This window comes from Falco rusticolus, chromosome 5 (genome assembly GCF_015220075.1).
Source record: "Falco rusticolus isolate bFalRus1 chromosome 5, bFalRus1.pri, whole genome shotgun sequence".
Lineage (NCBI taxonomy): Eukaryota > Metazoa > Chordata > Aves > Falconiformes > Falconidae > Falco > Falco rusticolus.
Genome location: NC_051191.1, coordinates 8,899,740 through 8,921,863, shown reverse-complemented (window position 1 = coordinate 8,921,863; position 22,124 = coordinate 8,899,740). Strand labels below are relative to the sequence as shown.

Genomic DNA, 22,124 nt, shown 5'->3' with positions numbered 1-22,124 from the left:
CTTATAAGTAATACAGGTAACTTTTAAATTAATTTATTTACTTACTTTGCAATGACACGATGAGTGTTTGGGTAAAATTCTGCCCTTATCTTCAGATGCCCTCAGTTTCTCATTAGTTAAAAGCCCACTCATTAGGAAGAGCACATTCCCGGGACAAACACATCAGCTGTTGTAAATTGTTCCGCCAAAGTTTTCTGCTGTTCACTGATTTTCTAGAGGTAAGTGCCATGTTATTTACTCAATTAATAGCTAGTAAAGACAAAGTTTTCACTTCTGTTTATGGTCTACCAGTTAGGAAGGCTTTCTGTGGGTTTTTTTTCTGTAGCATGTCAATTCTGGACTATATTTTATTTCTTTTTTTTTTTCCTGTCAAATAACTAGTTGGTGCTTTACACTCCAATGTGAAACAGCAATTTTAAATTAGAAAACTGATCTTGAAATGCTGTCTGTGAATAAAATGCACATTTGAAAAACAAGAGTAATGTTTTGACTTTAAAGGTGTCTCAGAATTTGGGTAATCGGTTTAATACTTAAATGCACTGGGCTATGCGTGCAACACTACACACCTAGAAAGGAGCTAATCATACATTGGTCCTGTATTTAATCTCATATGAAAAATAAAAAAATACTTCTTTCATTAGAAGCAAAACATTCAGGGTAATTGTTTCAAGATGACTCACAATAAAGGCAGTCCATCACCTACTGTATATCTTAATCTCAAAAGGAGCCCAAAAGAGGATGCAGTTAGTTGTTTGACAATGGGTTCTGTTTATTAATGATTTGTGTTAATATATTGTGCCGGGTATTTGTAGAGCTAGAGATATGTTTAATTCATTTATTTGAGACAATGCAGGTGCCAGACAAGCTGCGTATTGGCATGCAAATAAAGTCTGAAGTTAATTTCACCTCAAATACTTTATACATATTTTCCAAATTATCTAGAGCCTCTCTTTGGCAAAGTGTAATATTACCTTTTGTGTTATCAAAAGAATAGGAATTATGTACTGCAAGAAGAGATTTACAGTGGAAATACACAACTGTTTAAGCATTTGCAAGCATACTAAGTTTTTTAGCTGGCTAAAGGACAGATTTTTCCTCTGACAATATTATAAATGCTTAATAACTCCATGAATTCAATTGGAATATTTCTAGTTTTACACCCCCTCCATTAATTTCAATTGAATTTTCTTGAATGACTCCATCTGAAAGCAGAACTTATCTTTAAGAGCGCTAAAATTAATTTAGCTTATAGCATTTTCTGAGGAATAAGCCAAGGCCTGATTGTTTGAATTTTCTGTGTTATCAATTGAACTGAATTTTCTCTTTTATAAGTGCCTCTAATAACAACAAACCCTTCAGGAAATGAATGTGTGAATTAAGCAGATGGTGTGAAAGAAGCATATTTTAAATGCTTTGCAACAATGTAAACGCATGTATTATTTATTGTACAGTATTACCCATTTGTACATTATTATAAGCTATTAAAATTACATGCCAAAAGGTAGGATATATTCTGTTAGTGCCCATTTATGTCCATGATCTTCAGTTAAAAGTATTTAGTAATAAATTAAAAGGAAAATCTATAAAACAGTAAGAACTTCTTTCCAGATACTGTTGGTAGGCACTTTTCACCCATCAAGAGCCAGACAAACAGCGTACTGAACACTGCTGAGAACATTCATCTTAATTATTCAGGGAATTAAGGCTTTAACAGCTCTGACAATCAATATGGCTCCTCGAGAAGGGAAAAAAAAAAAAAGGATTTATTTTCCCCCCTTTATTCTTTGCATATGGGAAAGAAATAAATATTAAAATTGCATAGAAAAGGTTGTATTTTTCACATAAACTTTACAACTTAAAATATTGAGAATATTTTTTTAAAAAATATGTTTGTCTCCATTTATAATGCAATAGAAGCAGATGGAATGGAATTGAAAATAACAATACATCAAGCTTTTTCATAAAAATAAGATCAGCTTCATATATTGCATGCAATCTAAATTCATGTATTAGATATGTAAAATGGCATAACACTCTAGATTTTAAATAGTTTCATCCACTCAAAAAATACTTCTTTCACTCAATCCTTCAACAACTGAAAAATTTTTTGTGGGACATATATATTTAATCTCCCTCTACTGCACAGACAGATTTACACCATACACTTTATCTTTCCCTGGTATTCAAAGCGCCATCAATAATCTGCAGTGATTTAAAGTGATGGGACGGTCTTTTAAATAAAACAATACTGGGAACCACAACCTGTATCTTAATTTTCCCTCTGTCACCGATTTGCTAGTAAATCACTGAAAAGTTTCAGTGTCCCAATAGGAAATGTTTTTCTTTCCAGCAGGAAGTTAAGAATTAATATTTGAAAACCAGTTTGAGGTCCCTGCGTTAAAGGCAATGTGGCAGCGAGGGAGAAGAGCCATGAGGGAAGGGGATCCCCAGCCCTGGTGGTCCCCACTGCCTGTGTGTGAGCACGAAGCGAGGACAAGCTGAGCCCAGCACACCCGCTTGTGACTGAGCAGGCTGTACCCAGCCTTGAACAGGCAGATAAAAGGGGGGGCGGGGGGGAGGGGAAAGGATGCAGGCTCCAAAAAAGGGATGTGAAAGCATTTGGAAAAATATCAGGAGTTGCTGCAGCACTGGGGCATTGGACCAGTTGATGTTCGTGGTGCCCAAACACACGTATAACGTGCTAAAATGGTTATATATAATAGAAAAGAAGATTTATGGGTTCCATGGAAAGAATATATTTTCAATACCAATTCTTTTCTTTTTTTATTCCCATGCTTCCTTGCAGTCTTTTCTCTCAATTTAAGGCATGACATGAGCTGCACATAACCGAAACAATAAAACTAAACAGGAAATGCCTAAGCAGCTCTCTGGCCCAAACATGACTTACTGTAAAACTGTGATACACACCCAAGAATGTCCTCTGGCATTTTCCATTTGCTTAAAAATGAATAATCCACACTGTACAAAAATGTCAGCAGTGATAGCATAGGCTTGAATCCCCATGTCCTTGCTCTTTGAATTTCTTTTCTCATACTTTGCACAAAAATAAAGGGATGATACTTTGTGCCTTGCGACCTGGTATCTCTGTTCATCTATTGGAAGTGAACTGTAATATGAATTGTAAATGAAAAAGTCAATCTTATGTTCATTTTTGTACTTGTATCGATCTGCAAGGAAGACGCAAACGTAGAGTCATAGAATCACAGAATGGTTTGAGTTGGAAGGGACCTTAAAGATGGTCTAGTTCCAACCCCCCAGCCATGAGCAGGGACACCTTCCACTAGACCAGGTTGCTCAAAGCCCCGTCCAGCCTGGCCTTGAACACTTCTAGAGATGGGGCAGCCACAGCTGCTCTGGGCAACCTGTTCTACTACCTCACCACCCTCATAGTGAAGAATTTCTTCCTAATAACTAATCTAAATTTACCCTCTTTCAGTTTAAGGCCATTTCCCCTTGTCTTATCACCACATGCCCTCGTAAAAAGTCCCTCTCCAGCTTTCTTGTAGGCCTCTATAAGGTCTGCCTGGAACCTTCTCTTCTCCAGGCTGAACAACCCCAGCTCTCTCAGCCTGTCTTCACAGGAGAGGTGCTCCAACCCTCTGGTCATCTTTGTGGCCCTCCTCTGGCCTTGCTCCAACAGGTCCCTGTCCTTCTTCTGTTGGGGGCCCCAGTGCTGAACACAGTACTCCAGGTGGGGTCTCATGAGAGTGAAATAGGGAGGGAGAAGCAGCTTGCTTGACCTGCTGCCCACACTTCTCTTGATGCAGCCCAGGATTTGGTTGGCTTTCTGAGCTGCAGATGCACACTGTCACGTCATGTTGGGCTTCTCATCTGCCAACACCCCAGAGTCCTTCTCACGGTATTACTCTTCTGCTCACTTTTTAACTTGGAATCTAGTCTGAGATATATAGCTAGAGAATTAGGAAGACGTGAGTCAGGAGACTGCAAAGTGGTAGTTACGATGATGCAGTGAATACTTAGTCTCTCTTTAGTGTAGCTTTATGCTTTTGGACCTCTGAAGGATTCAGGATAGATAGGCAGTCTGTGTCCTTTTTACCAAGTTATCTAAGCAAGCTATTTTTCAACAAAACCAGGAAAAGCAAGACTTTACATAATTTGAAACAGAAGAATAACAGCAGAGAGGGAGGAAGACAGAGACAGGATAGGTAGATTTGGTCTTTCCCTTATTTCCTAAAAAGACAGAGGACTATACATACATGCGTAGATAAACACACAGTATCTTGTAAATGCATATTGTGTGCATATAAATCAGACATCATAGAGAATAATATATTGATGCACAAGATTTTTCAAGGTACTTTTAAATGTGATTGTATGGTGGAAAAATGTTCAAATACAGTTGAAATGTCCATATTTCTTAGCCACAATAATAATGTCTACCCCAAATGTGATCAGTCAATGTTCAAAAAAGGACATTTCTTTTAGCTGCCAATTTTGCACATTCCTCAGTGGAATGCAAACAATACAGATACATTAATTTCCTTATCAAGTCCCACCATGTTTAATTTCTTTTCCAAGCAAAATGCTACTAGTTAAAATGAACATGTGTCTACAATGAAAGAAAGTATAGCACTACACTCAGCGGTTGCAAGACAAGAGTCAATAGTGCATATGAGAGTCTGAAAGCAAGCTTGGTAGAGTGTTGTATATCTAGTTTAAGCCACAAGACATGATTCTATTCTGTTGGAAAAATCACCTTTCCTCTATGATTTAACTGTACCTCTTTCCTATTCTGGATTTTATGTTATGTTAGTCAGGTACAGGTTAATGAGGGAATCTGAAGTAGCTGTTACTGTAGGAACTCCAGATTATTATTTTTTTCAAAGTGTGTTTCTGAATTCTGACATAATTATGAAGTTCAGTGAAAGATGACTCTTTCTCCACAGGTAAAATCACATGTCTGTGAGTTCTTGCTTTCCTACTGTACACGACATCTTTGCATACATTTCAACAGTCTTGAAACTGAAAGTGTAGTCTTCCCCTGTCTGAACTGAAGGAGTAAGATAAACCAAACTTAGTCATGGAATACGGGCTTCCAGGTGTTACAATTGTAATGTGATTTAGCTTTTAAGGTCATCTTTATGATCTTTCAGAGAGATTGAAATGTCAGGTAAACCATCTTTTTTAATCTTACTTTAAATTAGGTCTAAATCTACATACTCTCTGCTTCACTGCAACTTCTGCTTAAAATCACTCTCCTCTCACGTCATACTTTGCCATTACAGATCTGGAGAAATGACATGGATTTCCTCAAAATGAGTACAAAAATGACGTAGCTATCCTGTAAATTTCTCATCTGACAGCTAAAGAATGATAGTGAAATGACGTCTCCAGAACATCAACTGTTAAATAAAGTATCCAGTGACAGATTTTTAAGTTTTGTGAAATGCTTGTTTGATTGAAGAATGATTCTTATCTTGTTGGTCATTGACATTAAACTGCATAGGTAGTCAAATTATTTAACATGTCCCACTCCTGGAAGATAAATCTGAATAGTGAATATGTCCTTACAAATGAGCTGTTCATCCTGAAGAGATTATAAACCCTGGGCATCAAGAACAATTAAACTCAGCAGAAAATGAAAACACAGAATGGTATTATAGCTAAATGTATGGATTATACTTCCTTGAAAAGCCAGTATACAGATGAGTATAAAATCAGAGGATGGATGCATTTGCTGGCTATTATGATGTTGTGTTGGCTGGCTATATGGTCAATATATGAATCATAAGCAAAAGTACCATCTGTAACATCATGTGTCACACTGCAAAGAATGCCAGGATAATCAATAAAAACCAGGAAAGAAGCAGAACTGGCTGGCTGGAGAACACCATTGGGCTGTATTGGAATACATGGTGTGCAAATAGGTTTCTTTAGGGTGAGTCTACATTTTTACTAATTTTAAGCTGTTGTTTTGGAATCAAAGTGTGCAATTAAGATGGATAGTTCAGCTGTTAACAACTATTTGGAAATGGAAATATAGTGGAATTCTGACTAATAAACACAGTTGAAATGAAAGTTGGACTAAGTTAACAACATTTGCTCGGGAAAAGCCAACATTTTCTTGTTTCTTTTTGCAGAAATGTGAATGTGCAGAAATTAACTTGCATTTTCTATTCAAGAAATGGTGAATTTCACCACACTTATTAAAGGATATATTGAAATCCAGTCATAACCTGCTTCATCCTAAGCTGCACAGCAGAAACTGATGTAAATAGAAAACTACATGTTATTTCGTGCAGTAAGAATATGATTCAAAGTTTCCTGAATACAGTAAAAAATACTTCATCAGCCTTAATGTATTTGTGATCAGGCCCCACTTCTTTCACTTATGAAGAATTCATTTTTGTTTTTAGAATATAGAGCAGAAACACTGAGAACAGATTCTACTCTGAAAACACTGTAGTGCTTCAGAAAGCTGTGTGCATCTTTGGGAAGTTAAATTAACCATGATAATATGTCACTGAATCAGAAAAACAGGAGTACTTGAATCAAGGCTGATAATGAGCTTCAAGGAGGCATTGTTAGTGTCTGCGCTCATTAAAAAACGGGGATTAAAGCAGTCCAATTAATGCCCATGCATGAGATTAAAAAGGCCATAGTCCAAAGATACAACAGTGGAAATTGTAATAAAAGATGTTTTGTTCTTCTTTAGAGGTTCTTTTGTGTATGTGTGAAACAATGGATAATTTATTTCCCCCTCTTTCAGAACTATAGGTTTACCTCTTTCTTTGAAAACTCGCTTCACTTGGTTTTAGATGGCTTTTTAAAGAAAAAGTAAGCATCTGTAATTAAATTCCCATGTGCAAATAAAACCAGAATAAATTGCAGAATAATGCAACTGGATTGGAACTTTTTCAAAGGACTTTTTTTTAATTTAAAATGTCAACCCTTTAAGGAATCACGCATATGGGAAGGTCTCCTGTGTATAATAGGAAGTAGCAGGAAAAGTGACATGCTTTGCAATGATACACTTTAGCCATCTAAAAGGTAGTCATATTATCTAGGCATTTATCACCACCTTTTCTAGGTTAACAGGGATAGCTGGTTGACTAATTCCATACAGCTTTAAATAGGGAATATATAGTAGCTTTGGAAGGTGTACAGTATTCACTAGATAACCTTGAATGGCTTTCCTTGACAAGACTCCTAACTTGCTTGAACAGGATTAGACAGATTCCTGCCCTTTTTTGTGGGATTCAGCTTGCAGATGCAGACATCTGTGTCTACAGTTGAGCAAGGTGTCCAGGCTTCTTCACAACTTCAAGGAAGATTTGGTCAATCCAGTCAAAAGACCCTTGAGAGTTATTCAACATGTCCTGAGATAAATATTTTCATTTTGTCACTTGTGGTGTTTTGCACATGGTCCCGAGTGACTGGCTCACAGTGGTCCTTCTTGAGAATGGGGTTGGACCAAATGACCTCCGGAGGTCCCTTCCAACCTCAACCATTCTGTGATATAATGCCTTGTCAGTGACAGTGACAACAATTGGCCAGAAACTAAAAATATAACTTACAATTATCCTGCACTATTATTTCCTGGATTATCTTTGTTATGATTTATTATCTGCAATGTTGTAATGCCTAGGGCTGTCAGATCGAGACAAGAAATGTACTATGTTAGTCATTAATATCTGACAAAATGATCTAATTATATGTACATAATAACACAAGGCTGAACAATATCAGTGTTTGCATTGTGGGAATAGGCAGCTGGGATCTTTTCCCAGATCTTTTCTTACACAGAAATTCACTAAACCATTTCTTTTTCTCCTGATGCTCTTCCCATTTCATCTGAGCTATAACTTTTTGAAAAGATCTTTGTTTATATTATGGACTTGTTCTCATGTACTGCAAAGCAATCCAGTGCAAATCATGAAAAAGCACTTACAAATGCACTAAGTCAGTTTGCTGCATCAAAGGAGTGCAAAGGACTGCGATGCATTCATTATTTTGTATAAAACAGAAAGGGAAAGGCATTTTTTGTGGCTTTTTGTTTGTTTTTTTTTTTCCCAGCCTATGACATTACTTAGATGATTATGCAAGGCTCTGCAGGAAAAGAGAGAAAAAGATACCGGTTGCAAGCATAAGACTTCCATCAGATCAATGGAGTGAAAATAACCTGGCATCCTTTTCCAACAGGCACGCTTGTACGTAGTACCAGCTTGATGGCCTGTAGCAATGGCCCATTTCACTCAAGGACATTTTCCCTAATAGGATCTAAAGGATTGTGAGCAAAGTTTTAAAACTTGGGTGCTAAATCTGTATTTAGGCATGCAAAAAAAGCAGCCAGAAAGTGGGTGGGGAAACAACAGGAGCATAAATCTCTGGCTTGCTAATGAGGGCTTGCTCGTGGGGAGTTCTGCGTTGTGGCTTCTTGCAGTCCTGCTCCTCGCTCACTGCCCATAGCCATTGCTTAATGCCAGTTGCCTCCGCCACCTCTTGGGAAGGTGCTCTTGTACCAGACCACTGGTCAGGGGGACTTAATGCTTATCTGGGACTGAGGATGGAAAACCACAAGACTGGGGCTGGAGAAGAGAAAGGCTGTTCAGCAGGAGATAAAAAGACAAAGTAGAGACTTAAAGGAAAGGCAGAACATCAGGAGAGCAGTGGCAAAGGAAAAGAAACATCAAACCCAGAAGATGGAAGAATAGCAAGGAAGGACAAATGACAGGGGGAGAAATCCTGGATTGTATCACTTACGAGAGCCAATACATTTTCGAACAGTGAAAAGGTTTTTTTCTTTAATAAGTTTGCTGGCAGATTTGGGTAGGTGTATCTGCAGCCTTCCTGTAGATTTGGCATCCCATTACAGATTAGAGGTAATAACCAGGGAGTATTACAGATTCTAGTAGATGGGTATGTTGGCTGTACTGGTTTGGAAAGCAAGAAACCTAGGCATCCTGGCTGTAAGCTAATGGATGGGTATGTGTGAAGAGCTCTCTTTGTCTAGGAAAGGAGTTAAGTGATCAGCTGGTGTTAACTGCGTGAGAAAATATCAGGGACAAGTGAAGCTAGGCTAATTACACTAGGATAACTTCGGTCTGACTTTATGGGCAAGAAAAGAAATAATTAAAAATGGATGTTTTTATCCAGTGTTATGACATTTTAAATTCACATGGCTAGTGCCTGAGTTGAACCTGCAATGCAGACAGTGATTGCAGTGATTTAATGTGACTAAAATGGAGAAACTTGACGGGTGAATGACAGACAATAATAACTGAAAGGATAAACACATCATACTGTAGGTGCAGCAATGTTCATTAGAGCAAACAATTTTTATGACTCTAGATTCAAGCTGTTATATCAGCTGGAGCCCACCATGTAGTTGCTCATCAGCACCAGTAACAGGTACTGTATTACCCAGCAAAAAGACCTGAAAGACAAACCCAGGACAGAGTTGAGCTGCGCTTCTTGGGGAAGAGATAGGAGCAGGGACAGATCCTGGAGCAGCCGACGGCAGGCAATGGTTAAACCTGCTCCACAGGGTGCAAAGTCATGGTGTGTGTGCCCAGGATGCCAGCAGCCCTGCAGCTCCGGCAGCTCCTGGACTACTAGTAGTCCCCAAGCCAGTGGGACAGTCAGGGAAAACAGCAGACCCTGAAAGGAAAAATTCATGCTAATAAGCCCCCACTTCTATAGACAAAGTTCTATAGCTCCTTTGTCAAAGATACAGCATGCTTTTCCAGCTTGTTCAGATCCACATTTTATTTTCTTTAACATATTGATATTTAATTTGTTTTCAGTATAGTAAGTAGCTTAAACCATTAAGTCATTAATAGTATCACCCTTTTAGCCTGCAGACTGATTATCTCTCTTGCATCTCTTCATTTAGAAAATGAAAATTAAATTCAAGGGTAGATAACAATACACTTTTTTCCCAGATATGCTGAAATTACAGCGTTTCTGAGTTCTCTTGATTAATCTGTGTGAAGTAGAAGTATTTGCCTTTTGTTTGAATTACCTTTCCTTTAGTGACCATTACCACATACAGATAGCAAAAAAGGGCTTAGCCCCACTGCGATGATGTTCCAGGCAAGTCAGACTGACCATAGCAGAACATGCTTGGAAGCTGAAATTTCAAATGAGCAGCACATTTGTTTTAAACTATTGTTTTAAGTTATTCTTCTATTAACTCATTTTTTGTAAACATCAGGAACCAAAAAAGTGTTAAGGAAAGGTCTGAAGCAACTGTGGCAGACGTCTGGGTGAGAAAGAAAGCAAAAAAAAGCTGACCATCAGAACACACTTCAAGACAACAAAGTCTATCAAAAAGTCTTTCAAAGCCTTTGAAATTAGACTTAATTTTTACAAGATCATAGTTTTCACCTTACTCTGTTTGTGCTGGGTATAACGTTAACAAAAGCAAATAAAACCAAAAGGCATCCCTTTGCCATCCTATCTGCCTCCAGCGTGGCTACTGCCTTTCTAACAGTTTTGGTTTTTTTTTTTTGTTTTCAAGGACACATCAAAACAATTTCCCAGAAAAAAATATACCATGGATGTTTGGGTCAAACGGTTAGCAGTGGTGGCACTGCTTACCGTGGTTGACGCTCAGCTGCCGAAGCCAGCACGGGTCCCTTTGGTTCTGCACAAGCCTTTCATGGTTGTCTGGAACGCGCCAACTGAGCAGTGCAGGCTGCGGTACAAGGTAGACCTGGATCTCAGTGTTTTTGACATTGCATCCAACACCAATGAGACTTTGAGCGGATCCAATGTGACAATCTTTTATCACACTCATTTGGGATACTATCCCTACTACTCAGATGATGGAGACCCTGTCAATGGAGGGGTGCCCCAGAATGAAAGTCTTATCAAACACCTTAATAAAGCAAAGTCTGACATTGACTATTGCATACCCATGAAGAAATTTCAGGGACTTGCAGTCATTGACTGGGAAAACTGGAGGCCCCAGTGGGATAGGAACTGGGGCAATAAAAGCATTTATAGGAATAAATCTCTGGAGATGGTTAGGAGACGGCATCCTCAGTGGTCAGAGCACAGAATTAGGAAAGTGGCTAAAGAGGAATTTGAAAATGCTGGCAAGAGTTTTATGAACAACACCATCCTTCTGGCTGAGCATATGAGACCAAATGGTTTGTGGGGTTACTATCTCTACCCAGACTGCTACAACTATGATTACAAAGAACACCCCCAAACATACACAGGGAGATGCCCAGCCATTGAGTCTTCCCGCAATGACCTCCTGCTTTGGTTGTGGAAGGAAAGCACTGCTCTCTACCCTTCTATATACCTGGATTATATACTGAAGTCAAGTCCAAATGCACTAAAATTTGTTCACTATCGGGTTAAGGAGGCGATACGTGTTGCCTCAATTGCTAGAAAAGACTACGTTTTGCCTGTGTTTGTTTACTCCAGACCATTTTATGCCTATACTTTTCATGTTCTAACAGAGGTAAGCAGACAGACTTCTTTAGAAATTTAGATTTGAAACAGTCTCTTAGAAGAAATACTTTCTGAAAGTTTTCCTTGTATAAAAGGACTTATGCATTTGTTTTTCATATTTAAGGCAGCCCCTGCAAAAGGAAGTACTGTAGTCACAGTACAAAACTCTACACCTTTCAAGACTTAATATTGCAGTGCTTTGGTCTACTTCTGTAGGATAACATTGTGTATTTTTAATGAGGGTAATTTAGAAAGAAAGTACAAAGAAATCATTTCCTTAAGGAAGTAATTCATTCTGATATTTTAATTCTTTCAGGACAGCTTGTGAAATGAACTTGACAATTTTTTGTGAAGTTCAAAACTAATTAGTGTAGTGGAAAGAAACTTTCATGAGAAAGGAGCCTCAGGGCTTTTTTGTTTCTTTATCCAAATGTAAATTCCTTCAGTATAGAAATAAACCACTCAAGTAAACTAGTCTGGCCTGGAGTTCCTCACTCCTGCATGACAAGCATTGGCCATCTCGATTTTCAGAGGTACAACATGTTCAAACATCTTCATGATCCAACATTTAGTGCTAATACTGTGGAGTACTTTTTAATAAAGAAACCAAGTTTTTGAGTCATGCAATATTCCTTCACCAAAGAACAAGTGCAATAAATACATAGTGGCCACAGCATTGATGGTAAAAGTATATGTGTATAAATCCCAGACTTTCTGGATATGTAATGATGATTGTGGCTCTGACTTTGTTTATGCGCATAATAGAGAGGCACAAATGCATATCTATTTCTCTAGTATGTGCTCCAAGTGCCAAAAGTTTGGTTTGATCACTATGGATTCCATGAGAAGGGAGGAAATCTGGGGCAGGGACCTCATGGAAACAACCACTTGATGGCTAAGCATATCTGGGGGTGCTCCCTCCCTTTGGTTTACAGAGAGCTGCATGAGAGCTCGCTTCTGCTGCTGCCAAAGACATGTTCTTGACTCCAACCAGAACAGCAAAAGAAAGAGAAGGGGCAAGGGAAAGGCAATGGTCAGTCCAGCAAACCACAGGCTGCATGTGGCTTTAGCCTGGAGCTGGAGCTGGGGTGGTGCGGTGGAGCCCTAACAGCCTGAGAAGAGTTTCAGGCTGCCCCCAGGAAGCAAGTGGTACATAGAAGCAATCCTTAATTTGGTCTGCCTTCATTTTTAGCATCCAGGGACACCTTTGGAGGTGTTTTCTGCGTGATGTGGAAGCTGCAGGTCCTTGCTGGTTCAGAAGTCCTGGGCAAATAGGCAAGGCTGTGTCCCACTGAAGGGAAGGAGCCACTGGGGTCAGCACAGGCAGGATTTCACCCAGAACACCTTCACTGAAGAACTCAGGCTGTGAAATAAATGAGCATTCTTCAAATGCAGTAATGAACATTTTTAATAATATAAATTAGTCCCTTGATCAATATAAAAATACCACGAGTTTTACTTAAAGCTATGAAAACTAACATGCTGTTGCCAGTTAGGCACAGGTTCAAAATCTGTATAAAGTCACTGTTTTACCTTAAGCGATTTTCAGAGCAGTACAGTGGTAATTAGGAGTTCCTCCTAAGTTACACACTTTAACTGTTTTTCAGTTGCATATAGCCATTTACTTCTAGATACTTTAAAGTTCACTTTGTACCTCTGCAGCCAGGGAAGATCCCTGCATAGCCAGAGAAACATATTTGGATTATGCTCCACCACGTTTTCTGATGACAGTCCCCAGCTCTGCAGGCAGCCATGGGGGCAGGGCTTGATGTTTCTCCAGGCTATACTCATCATCTGTGTGAACAGCTTGGGGACTGCCAGGAACTTGCAGGGTTGCACTTCAGAAAACTCTAAATAGGAGTGATCACAAAAATAATGTTCTTGTTTTCCTTCATAGCCCTGAAGTCACCAAGATACTTTAAACACGGGTTTGTGTGTTCAGATTTTAGACTAGACTGGAGCTTCTCATTTGACCCATGAGATGCCCCTAAGTGATGCTCATAAACCTACAAACAAGACATGAAACCTTTGAGGTCCAGCAACAGTGTGCATGAATGTGACAAAAGGAGCCAGTGTAGTGTAACGACATCCAGGCTAAATGGCCATAGAAAAAATGGGATAGCAGGCTAATAGATACCTGACCTCTGACAGGGACTGGGCCAGGAGGACCACTGTCCTGCTCCATCAAGTTCTGCAAAAGCTGTGACATTCTGGTCCAACAGAAATAATTGCTGACACGCTCAAGCCTTGTGTATAAGCCCTTCTGTACAGCATGAAAAATACAGTAAATACCACAGTGGAAGAAAATAGAAAGAATGGTTGTGAGTCAGAGACACTGAGGGAGAGACACAGGTCTAGCAGACCTTCAGAAAGGTGAAAGATTCAGGTCCCAAATGGATGCTGTAGCTACGTGTGCTGTACCTTTCACCCTGGAAATCAGGTGAGTTGTGCATAAGGTATCTGAGAAATTAATTTTGCTTTTTTTCTTGGAAACAATTTATAAATTCTGAACTGGGATCCCAATCATTATGAAAGGTTTCTGTATTTGCTAGAAATGCATATAAGCAGTTTGCCATCTGTAGGGTATTTAGAAACTCTCTTCTTTGACAATTTAATACTAAATGTGTGGGAGAGGGAAGTTACACAGTAGCATATGTGCTTCCTGACTAGATAGCTGAATTCATTAATAAAGCAGGATGACAACTAACAAACGATGAGTAATGGGTAACAATTCTCTTGTTCACCTATAGATAGTCTTCTCTGATGACCAGGTGTGCATGTGTACAGGGATCATTCCCTGCAACCATGCCAGGCTTGCGCTACCATTCCTGAATACAGAAAAACCTTGTCTGTGACTAAGGCTGTTCAAAATGTAGAGGAAAGATTAGAAATGTACTTATTTTTCTTTCCTTGGAATTTAACTAGAATTGACTGTGCTGTTTCCTCTCAAGCTCCAAAACTGAAATGGCTTAGCTTACCTCCTATTTTTTAGCATTCAGTGCAGCAACTTGGCTGATCAAAATATGGAGAAGCACTGACGGAAACTAGACCATCCTCCTCCGTGCCAAATCAGCTGTCCGCCTGGAGATAGCTGAGCATAATCTTGAGGATCTTTGGTTGTTGCACACTGCCCCCAAAAGTTTGAACGAGAAGGAGCATCAGCAGGAAAGCAGCTTTGTTGACTTGGTTATTGCGTGGAGTAATACCAGATGCCTAAGTGGTAGCTGACCTATAAAGCTGCCTCTTCAGGACAGTCCTCTAACATGGATGGATGAAGTTCTGATACAAAGAGTAAAATAGGATTCCCCACCTCAACATTCTCATATTTAAATTTATATCTATATTTTTTTTAACTTGCATGTTTTCTTCCATGTGAGGTACTTAACACTCACATGCCAGTGAGTGCCCACTAATGACAAGCTGTGCTGAGGAACAGTGCTGGGTTCAGTCCCAGACCCAGGGCTGCTGTGTCTGAGGCTGCTGGTGGAGCTCATGTGCCTCACTCAGGGCTTCATGGGGGCACTTCCCTCTCTCTCATCCTGATTTGCCACTCAGTCATTATGAGAGACACTTATCTTTCCTTTTCTCAAAATAGCCAAATAGGGGGTGAAAGTTTTATTTTATAACCCTTTTTGTGGCAGGGGAGGGTGGTGGTGGTGCCTCCCCAATTTGTGTGACAGTCTGCTGGTCAGAGCACCCACCTCTGGTGTGGGAACTCTTGGCTCAGTTCTCTTCCCAGTCTGCTCAGGATGAATGCAGCACCCTGTGTTGGACACCAGGAATGAGTTAGGGAATCACCTGACTAAAAAGAACAAGTGTACACGGGAGCAAAAATAAAAGAGAGGGTGCAACCTCCTGTTCGTAGGTTATTCAGGGGAGAGCCCTTCTGTGCTGATGGCCTTTGAAGTAGTCAGTCAGTGAAAGATGTAACTATGCGTAGAAATGACAACCAGAAGCCTTACTTCTTTCTTTGTGGGGAAGTTACCAAATTATTAAGCTGAATTGATCATAAGCTGTAGTCAGGTTCCTACTTGTTTCTCTTGCTCTGCTTTGTACCTTCATTGAATTGGCACAAAATAAAATGGCATCAGAAAGAGAAGTGGCACCCCTCTAAACATTGTCTGCAACCTCACAGTGAAGGTAACCCCTGCTGGAGGGTTAGCTGGAGATGATGCGTCTTTTTAGTATGGAGGAAGAGAGAAAAATTCAGCCCATGTCTTCCAATCAAATGCCAAATTTTGGCTTTAGCCTGAGAAAAGTTCTGAGTTTCTCAGCGCTGGCAAGGTGGTGTTTCTAGGTGTGCATGAAAGCAGAAATGTAGGTGCCTCGGGAACTTCAGCTGTGAAATTATCAGTGCCATTGGACTTCACACACCCAGAGGACTGGGTGAACTTTAAAGGTCATACTCTTGGTTTTGATTATTTTCTATCCATATGAATTAGACATGAAGTGCTGAAATCCCTTTGTGGATGTGAATCTAAATGATTTCTGAAAGTAACAAGAGAAAGATGTGGACTATGAATGTGGGAATGAAAACTGGATTGACTCGCTCCTGGTCAAGCACCCTAACTCCTTAAGCACATTGCTTATTAAATCTTTATTTCAGGATTTTCTCAGGTCATAGTTCATTCGTAAATGATGCAGATTATTTATTTTGCATATCTGAAAAGGTTTCAGTAATTTGTTAACAAGATCTGAACTCTGTTAGTACGAAATCACTCAACCATTATGTGGCTAATGTAGAATCACAGTCCAGCCTTTCTATTTGGGTAATCTTTGCAGATGAGGGAAGCCTGGGCATCCTCATTACCAAGGGGTCAGGCTGTATTTCCCATTCTCTTAACATTTGATGTTTTGATCTTTAATGCACATACTTTTTTTTAACTGATAAATTAATTCCCATGGGAAAAAAAACCCCCACAATTTCCTGCATGAAGGTCACACCTGCAGCCCACACCACCATCCTTTTATAAAACTGGCACTGTACTACATACTTTGAAGAGCAATGACATTCTCTAAAAGACTGCTTGGATGATCAGCATCAACACAAACTTCAGGCGAGAGCAACTATTCTTTAAATCTCTCTGTACATTACATAAAAGCCAGTAGGCAAGCTCTGCTCTTTCAGACTTTGCAGGTTTTCCTGCACTCTTTTGTCCAGCCTTTAGTTAAGGGTCAAAGTCACTGCTTCTGACTTCTCTGTAATCGTCTTCAACTCTTCAGCAGACTCTCCCTTTCCCAAGGCATTTATTTGTGATTTCTTTTATGTCTCTTGGGCCATAAATGTTTCAGGAATAGGAACTCCTTAACTATGCATTGATAAATCAACAGGCCCACTTGCCCAGTGAAATAAATTACTTAGTAGTAATTAACAATAATAACATGGGGTTTCCACTCTATCATTTTGCATTTCTAAGGTGCCACCACCATACTGTGATCATTTGGCTGATGTTTTGAATTGTTTTCTTCTAAAAAGGTCTGAAAAGACTGTATCAAAGACCATCACTAACTTTTAAAAGGATTTTGCTGTTTCTTCATCAAATTGAGAAATATTTTGATATCTGTCATTACAAACACTGATCAGGAATTACTTTCTAGTCAGTTATTGCAGATGGAAATGGTTGGAGATGTAATTGATCATGCCTTGAAATTTGGGGATGGAAGAAGATCCTTCCTCCATATTGTCTAAGATTTAATTGCATTTCTGTAGACACAATATTCACAGTCTCAGGGAATGGCTTTAAGACACTTGCAAGGTATGTTGCTCAGTTGTTGGCCAGGCACCTGGGACTCCTGTTCTACACACTCCTGTCTGTGTTCCGGCAGGGCTGTGCTACTGCTATTGCTACAACTCTACTGTTTTATCAGTACAGCTCTAAAAGTGGGGATGGTTAAACCAGTATGCAAATGTGTGGTGTTTTTTTTAACCCCGTTTGGTACTATGTAGCACTGGGAGAGGCTGTTTTTCAAAGATATATTTCCTGGAATAATGGCATTCACACTGGTAGGAACAGCAGCTCTGTAAATGTCTTGGCATGGCTAAAGCAGCACAAGTCAGAGCCCTGCCTAAAGCCTACCAACTGCAATTAGACACTGTAAGGGTAATCCAACGATGTGTGACTGTACTTATCGTCACTTGCCGAAAAAGATGCCTATGTAGATATGGTAATCAATCAAAGACTGGTACATAAAATAGATCATTCAATTCTTACTCCACCAGTTTGGTTGGAGGACCCCTTGTGAATAAACTCTAAAGATTTCATTATTTAATAGTCACGCTCATGAATGCAACCTATGCAAACCTTTGGAGATACACAGGAGAGCTTTCTAAACTAAATAGCAATTTAATTATGAAGAATATACCACTGGACTGACATCTCCTCAGGGAGGTGGGGAGTGATGCCCAAATCCTAGTGATTTTTTACTTTTATTTTTATATCTTTGGTTTTCTTATGTCTGGTTTTGGCCTTCTTTTTCAGACAGATCTGGTCAATACCATTGGTGAAAGTGCGGCTTTGGGAGCAGCCGGAGTTGTTCTGTGGGGCAGTATGCAATACGCCAGCTCAAAGGTAGGTTGTCTTGGTTTGTTAGTATTTAGGAGTCACCTCAATACCTCTTCTTTGCCACCACACCCTCTGTAGCACCTACCTATCTTTATCAATGTTGTCAGCCAGTGGCTGAGGACGATGGCTCAGTACTACTTTCAGGTCTTGTTAGTTCCATACTTTCAGTAGGCTGCGAAGTCCGGTTGCTTCAGAGCACATTGCTTTGGGCAGGTCATTTGTAGCATTGTGGAATAATGAGTCCAGGTTAGAAGACAGACATGTTTTGAAACAATAACATATAAGCACAGCTTTTTATATAAGCACAGCTTTTTTTTTTTTTTTTTTTTTTTTTTTTTTTTTTTTTTTTTGTAACAGCGTAGCTATGGCTGTTTGTACAGATCCACAGAGCAGGAATGGAGTCTGGAGGGAGAGTATTTTCTCTGGTCATCAGTGTTGAACTGACACATGGAAACTAATGTTACCACAAGAAAAGGCCTAGTTCCTCCTCCCAGGTCCTTCAGGCCTTCACAAATAAACCTTTTTGAAATGATGGAGGAGGTGGGAGGCAGCACTGGGGTTTCAAAGGAGGCACGGTAGGCTAGCTGCTGGTCCTCAGCCTGGGCTGGGCTTTGGTACACACTGCTTTTCATGCAGTCTGCTCTCCTCCTCCTGAAGTCTCTGGCAAAGCACCACTGACTTTGGCAGAGAAAGAGGGAAATTCGAATTGGAACTTTCTAGCCGCAATTGCAGCAACTTCTGTGCTTGTTTCTGAAAATTATGTGGTTCCTTGTAAACTGAAGCAGCTGGAGAGATCAGGACCAAAGAGGTGACTCAATATGTGCTTGAAAGCCTCTAAGTCCCATGCACTGCTCCTGGTTGGCAGTTACCAGAAATCTCTGCTTAAGGAATTAGTTAGTCTCAGATTAGCACATAAACTCTCTTTCTGTTTACTAAGACTCCTCCCTAATCTAATATTGTGTGTTCTACCAAGCATCAAATAAACACTGTAATAAGGGTCAATATTTTGCTAATCTTACCCATGGATTAAACCCAATAGATTACTCCAGCCTGTAAATCCAACAAGATTTTTCTCAACAGGTTACTTTAGTTAAGAACAGTTTTGTACTGGCATCTTCTTAGATATAATAAATTTGGACACAATGCTACCTACTGAGAAATATGTCATGGTCCTTTATTCTCTACAGGACAGCTGCTCAACGGTTAAACGGTACATTGACGGACCCTTAGGACATTATGTCATTAATGTGACCTCAGCAGCCAAACTCTGTAGCAAAGTCCTGTGCAAGAAGAATGGAAGATGTATCCGCCAAAACAGCGACTCTTCTGCTTACCTCCATTTGTCACCCACTAATTTTAAGATCCGAGTCCGTCACTCAGAGAGGGGCCCCAGGTTCCAGGTCACTGGTGAACCCAGCCTGGAGAATATTGAAGCCATGAGGCAGAGATTCATGTGTCAGTGTTACCAGGGCTGGACAGGAATATTTTGTGAATTGCCTGACCAAAGGCTAATGGAGCGCTGGGTTCACCTTGTGTTCAGTAGATCAAGAAAACAAAAGCTTTATGTCTTTCTCTTAGGAGCCATGCAGCTTCTTCTGCTTTGCACCACACACTAAAATCTTCTGAGGTGCAAGGAAGTAAGAAATGGTGTCACTAAAAGTCCTGTTCCTTAGCAAGTTTTTACTGCACAGGGAAAAGGCTTTGTTGACTAGATGGTTTTATTCTGGTTTCTTCATCTCCCACTCCTGGAATTGCTTCAGATATCAAACATTTTGAAAGCAACCTCCTCTTTTTTACCACCTCTCTACTCTTAATTCATGTTTTACTCATATGTTCAACAGATAAAGCTTCTGCTGCAGCAGTGGAAGCTTACCTGAGTAAAAAAAGTTGAATAAACTTGTACAAGGATTCATCCATGTAGAAGCTTAAAAAAGGACACAGAGACTCTTTCTTTCAGGGCTGGATGATTTAACATATGGTGATGAGGAGAGTCTTCATTTGCACCAGGGATCACAAACTGTTCACTGCAGCTCTTGCTTGAAGTCAAATGTCATTTTATGTAAACAGCAGCACTGTGCCCAGAGCCACATCCACCACACTGTACCGATCCTACTGCTTCTGCATGGACAATGTGAAGAGCATTAAGTTATACATCAGTGCACACTTTAAAAAAAATGTATGTCAAGCATTTCAGGGCCTAATTTGATTAATATTATTTCTAGACATATCAGTATTTCCAGCGGTAGCTTTGTGCCATCCTTTTCAAAGGTACCATTCAACTGAAAATCTCTGCAATTGCCAGTTATTGTGTCAAATGTTCATTTTCCCATCGCACCAGCCAACCAGCAGAATGTATATGCGTTTAGGTGAGGGGCTCCTGACCTCTGAGACCAATGCTGGTAGCTGGCATCCTGCAGTGCTTCTGCCCAGGCAGGCAATGGGAGAGCTCTTCTCCTCTTGCTCTGACCCCCTGGGAAGCAGGCAGCCTTGCTGCTGGGTATCACTGCTGTCTTTGGGGCTGCTGCAGGTCTTTGCTTTCTGCTCGCTAGTTACATGGGTCTGGTAACTCTGCTCTCCTGCTGCTGTTGTGCAGTCACCCGACCAAACTGGCTTGTCAGCGACTGGGAAATGGGAACAGGCTGACATCCCACTGCTGGTGTGCCTTGAGCAGGGGAGGAGAAGATGAAGGACCTTACTCGCCAGCAACATTTTGGCTTGCAGCCTTTGGCTTCAGGTGGGGACCTCTTTGGAGGTGGTATAACTTAATGAACTACTGATTACTGATGAATCTGGCATCCATAACACGCCATCCTGTCAGGCTGTGGCGTGTCCATTTGCAATTATTCATCGATCTATGTTCATTTGTGAATAAACGTATTTCATTAAAGACCTATCTGTCTTCCATACAGCCTTTCAACGTAGCAAGCAATGAATGCCTTCATTGAATTGAAGGCAAAAAAATTCCCTACATGTCTCTGACTTAGGGAAGATACTAAAATAATTTTCTTTTGAGGCTTTTGTATGATGCATTGAACTGAATACTGTTCCAGAGCACGGACACAGAAATTAGTAAGAAACCCACATGTGGGTCTAAGACATTTTCTTTACCCTGATTAGTGTCTGTATTGATCATTTGTGGCCATACTTCACTGCTTACATTAAACAATACCCTGTTCCTGTAGCAGTTTACTTAAAATCAGCAAGGCTATGTGGAGAGGATGCTCAACTGAGTAAGAAATCTGAATCTGACCCTTAGCCAGGCCCCCTTCCTGATACTGCCCTAAATTAGTATTAACATGTCTCAATGCATTATGATCTGCTTGGGTGTCCTATGTTCTTTGTAATCTGCTGTTATCTCTGAACATTTCTTCATGATAACCCCACAAAAGAACTTACTTTGGTTTGCCAGGACCAGATTCACAGCTGGTGTGAGCCATGATGCTCAGATTCACTTGAGCCAAAGATCCAACTCATAACAGACCTGCAGTGGGTATCTTAAGGCTGCAATGATACCTAGACACTGGAATGGGACTGACTTCAGTTAAAGAGACTTAGGGCTAGCTATAGTGAGTCACTGTGACAACATGTGCTGAGAAACTACAGGAGAGCTTTGCTTGACCTTTTGCTTTCTAGTGTGTAACAGCAATGGGTGATCGCAAAAGTGAAGGTAAAAAGCATTATTCTGGTGTGGGAGAGAAAGGATTAAAACTAAAGTTTAGAAAAATTGACAGTTGTTAAGAACTATGCCTTTAGACTGAAGCTAGAGTGTTTACCATTTCACATATTTTTTACTGATTATATATATTCTGCTTTAGCTCTTTATTCAGTTCAGAGTATGATAAACTTCAAGGGGAACTTCAACTTACACATAATTTAATGTATTGAAAGCATAGAAACTATTAGCTCAGTTTTGCTGAATAGCTGCCACAAATCTGTATTTAAACTGGATGGTCCTGCTTTATGTAATACTGTCCTGTGTTCTAAAACCAGATGTGATGTGAAAACACTGTAATCCTTATGCACTGTGTCAGTGAAATATGTTCTTAAAATGTTGCGTAACACTTTTTGTAAAGTGTTTCCATTATTTCTGTAGCCTTTTAAGAATAAACTGTA

At 39.9% G+C, this 22,124-nt stretch overlaps 1 protein-coding gene across 1 annotated transcript; it reads left to right on the top strand.

The window, feature by feature from the left end:
• Window positions 1-103: 103 nt before the first annotated feature.
• Window positions 104-22,124, top strand: LOC119149377 (hyaluronidase-1-like). Its single transcript, XM_037390574.1, has 4 exons — window positions 104-218; window positions 10,505-11,458; window positions 17,928-18,017; window positions 19,199-22,124. The coding sequence occupies exons 2-4, from the start codon at window positions 10,541-10,543 to the stop codon at window positions 19,625-19,627; spliced, it is 1,437 nt and encodes a 478-aa protein (XP_037246471.1). The 5' UTR covers window positions 104-218; window positions 10,505-10,540; the 3' UTR covers window positions 19,628-22,124.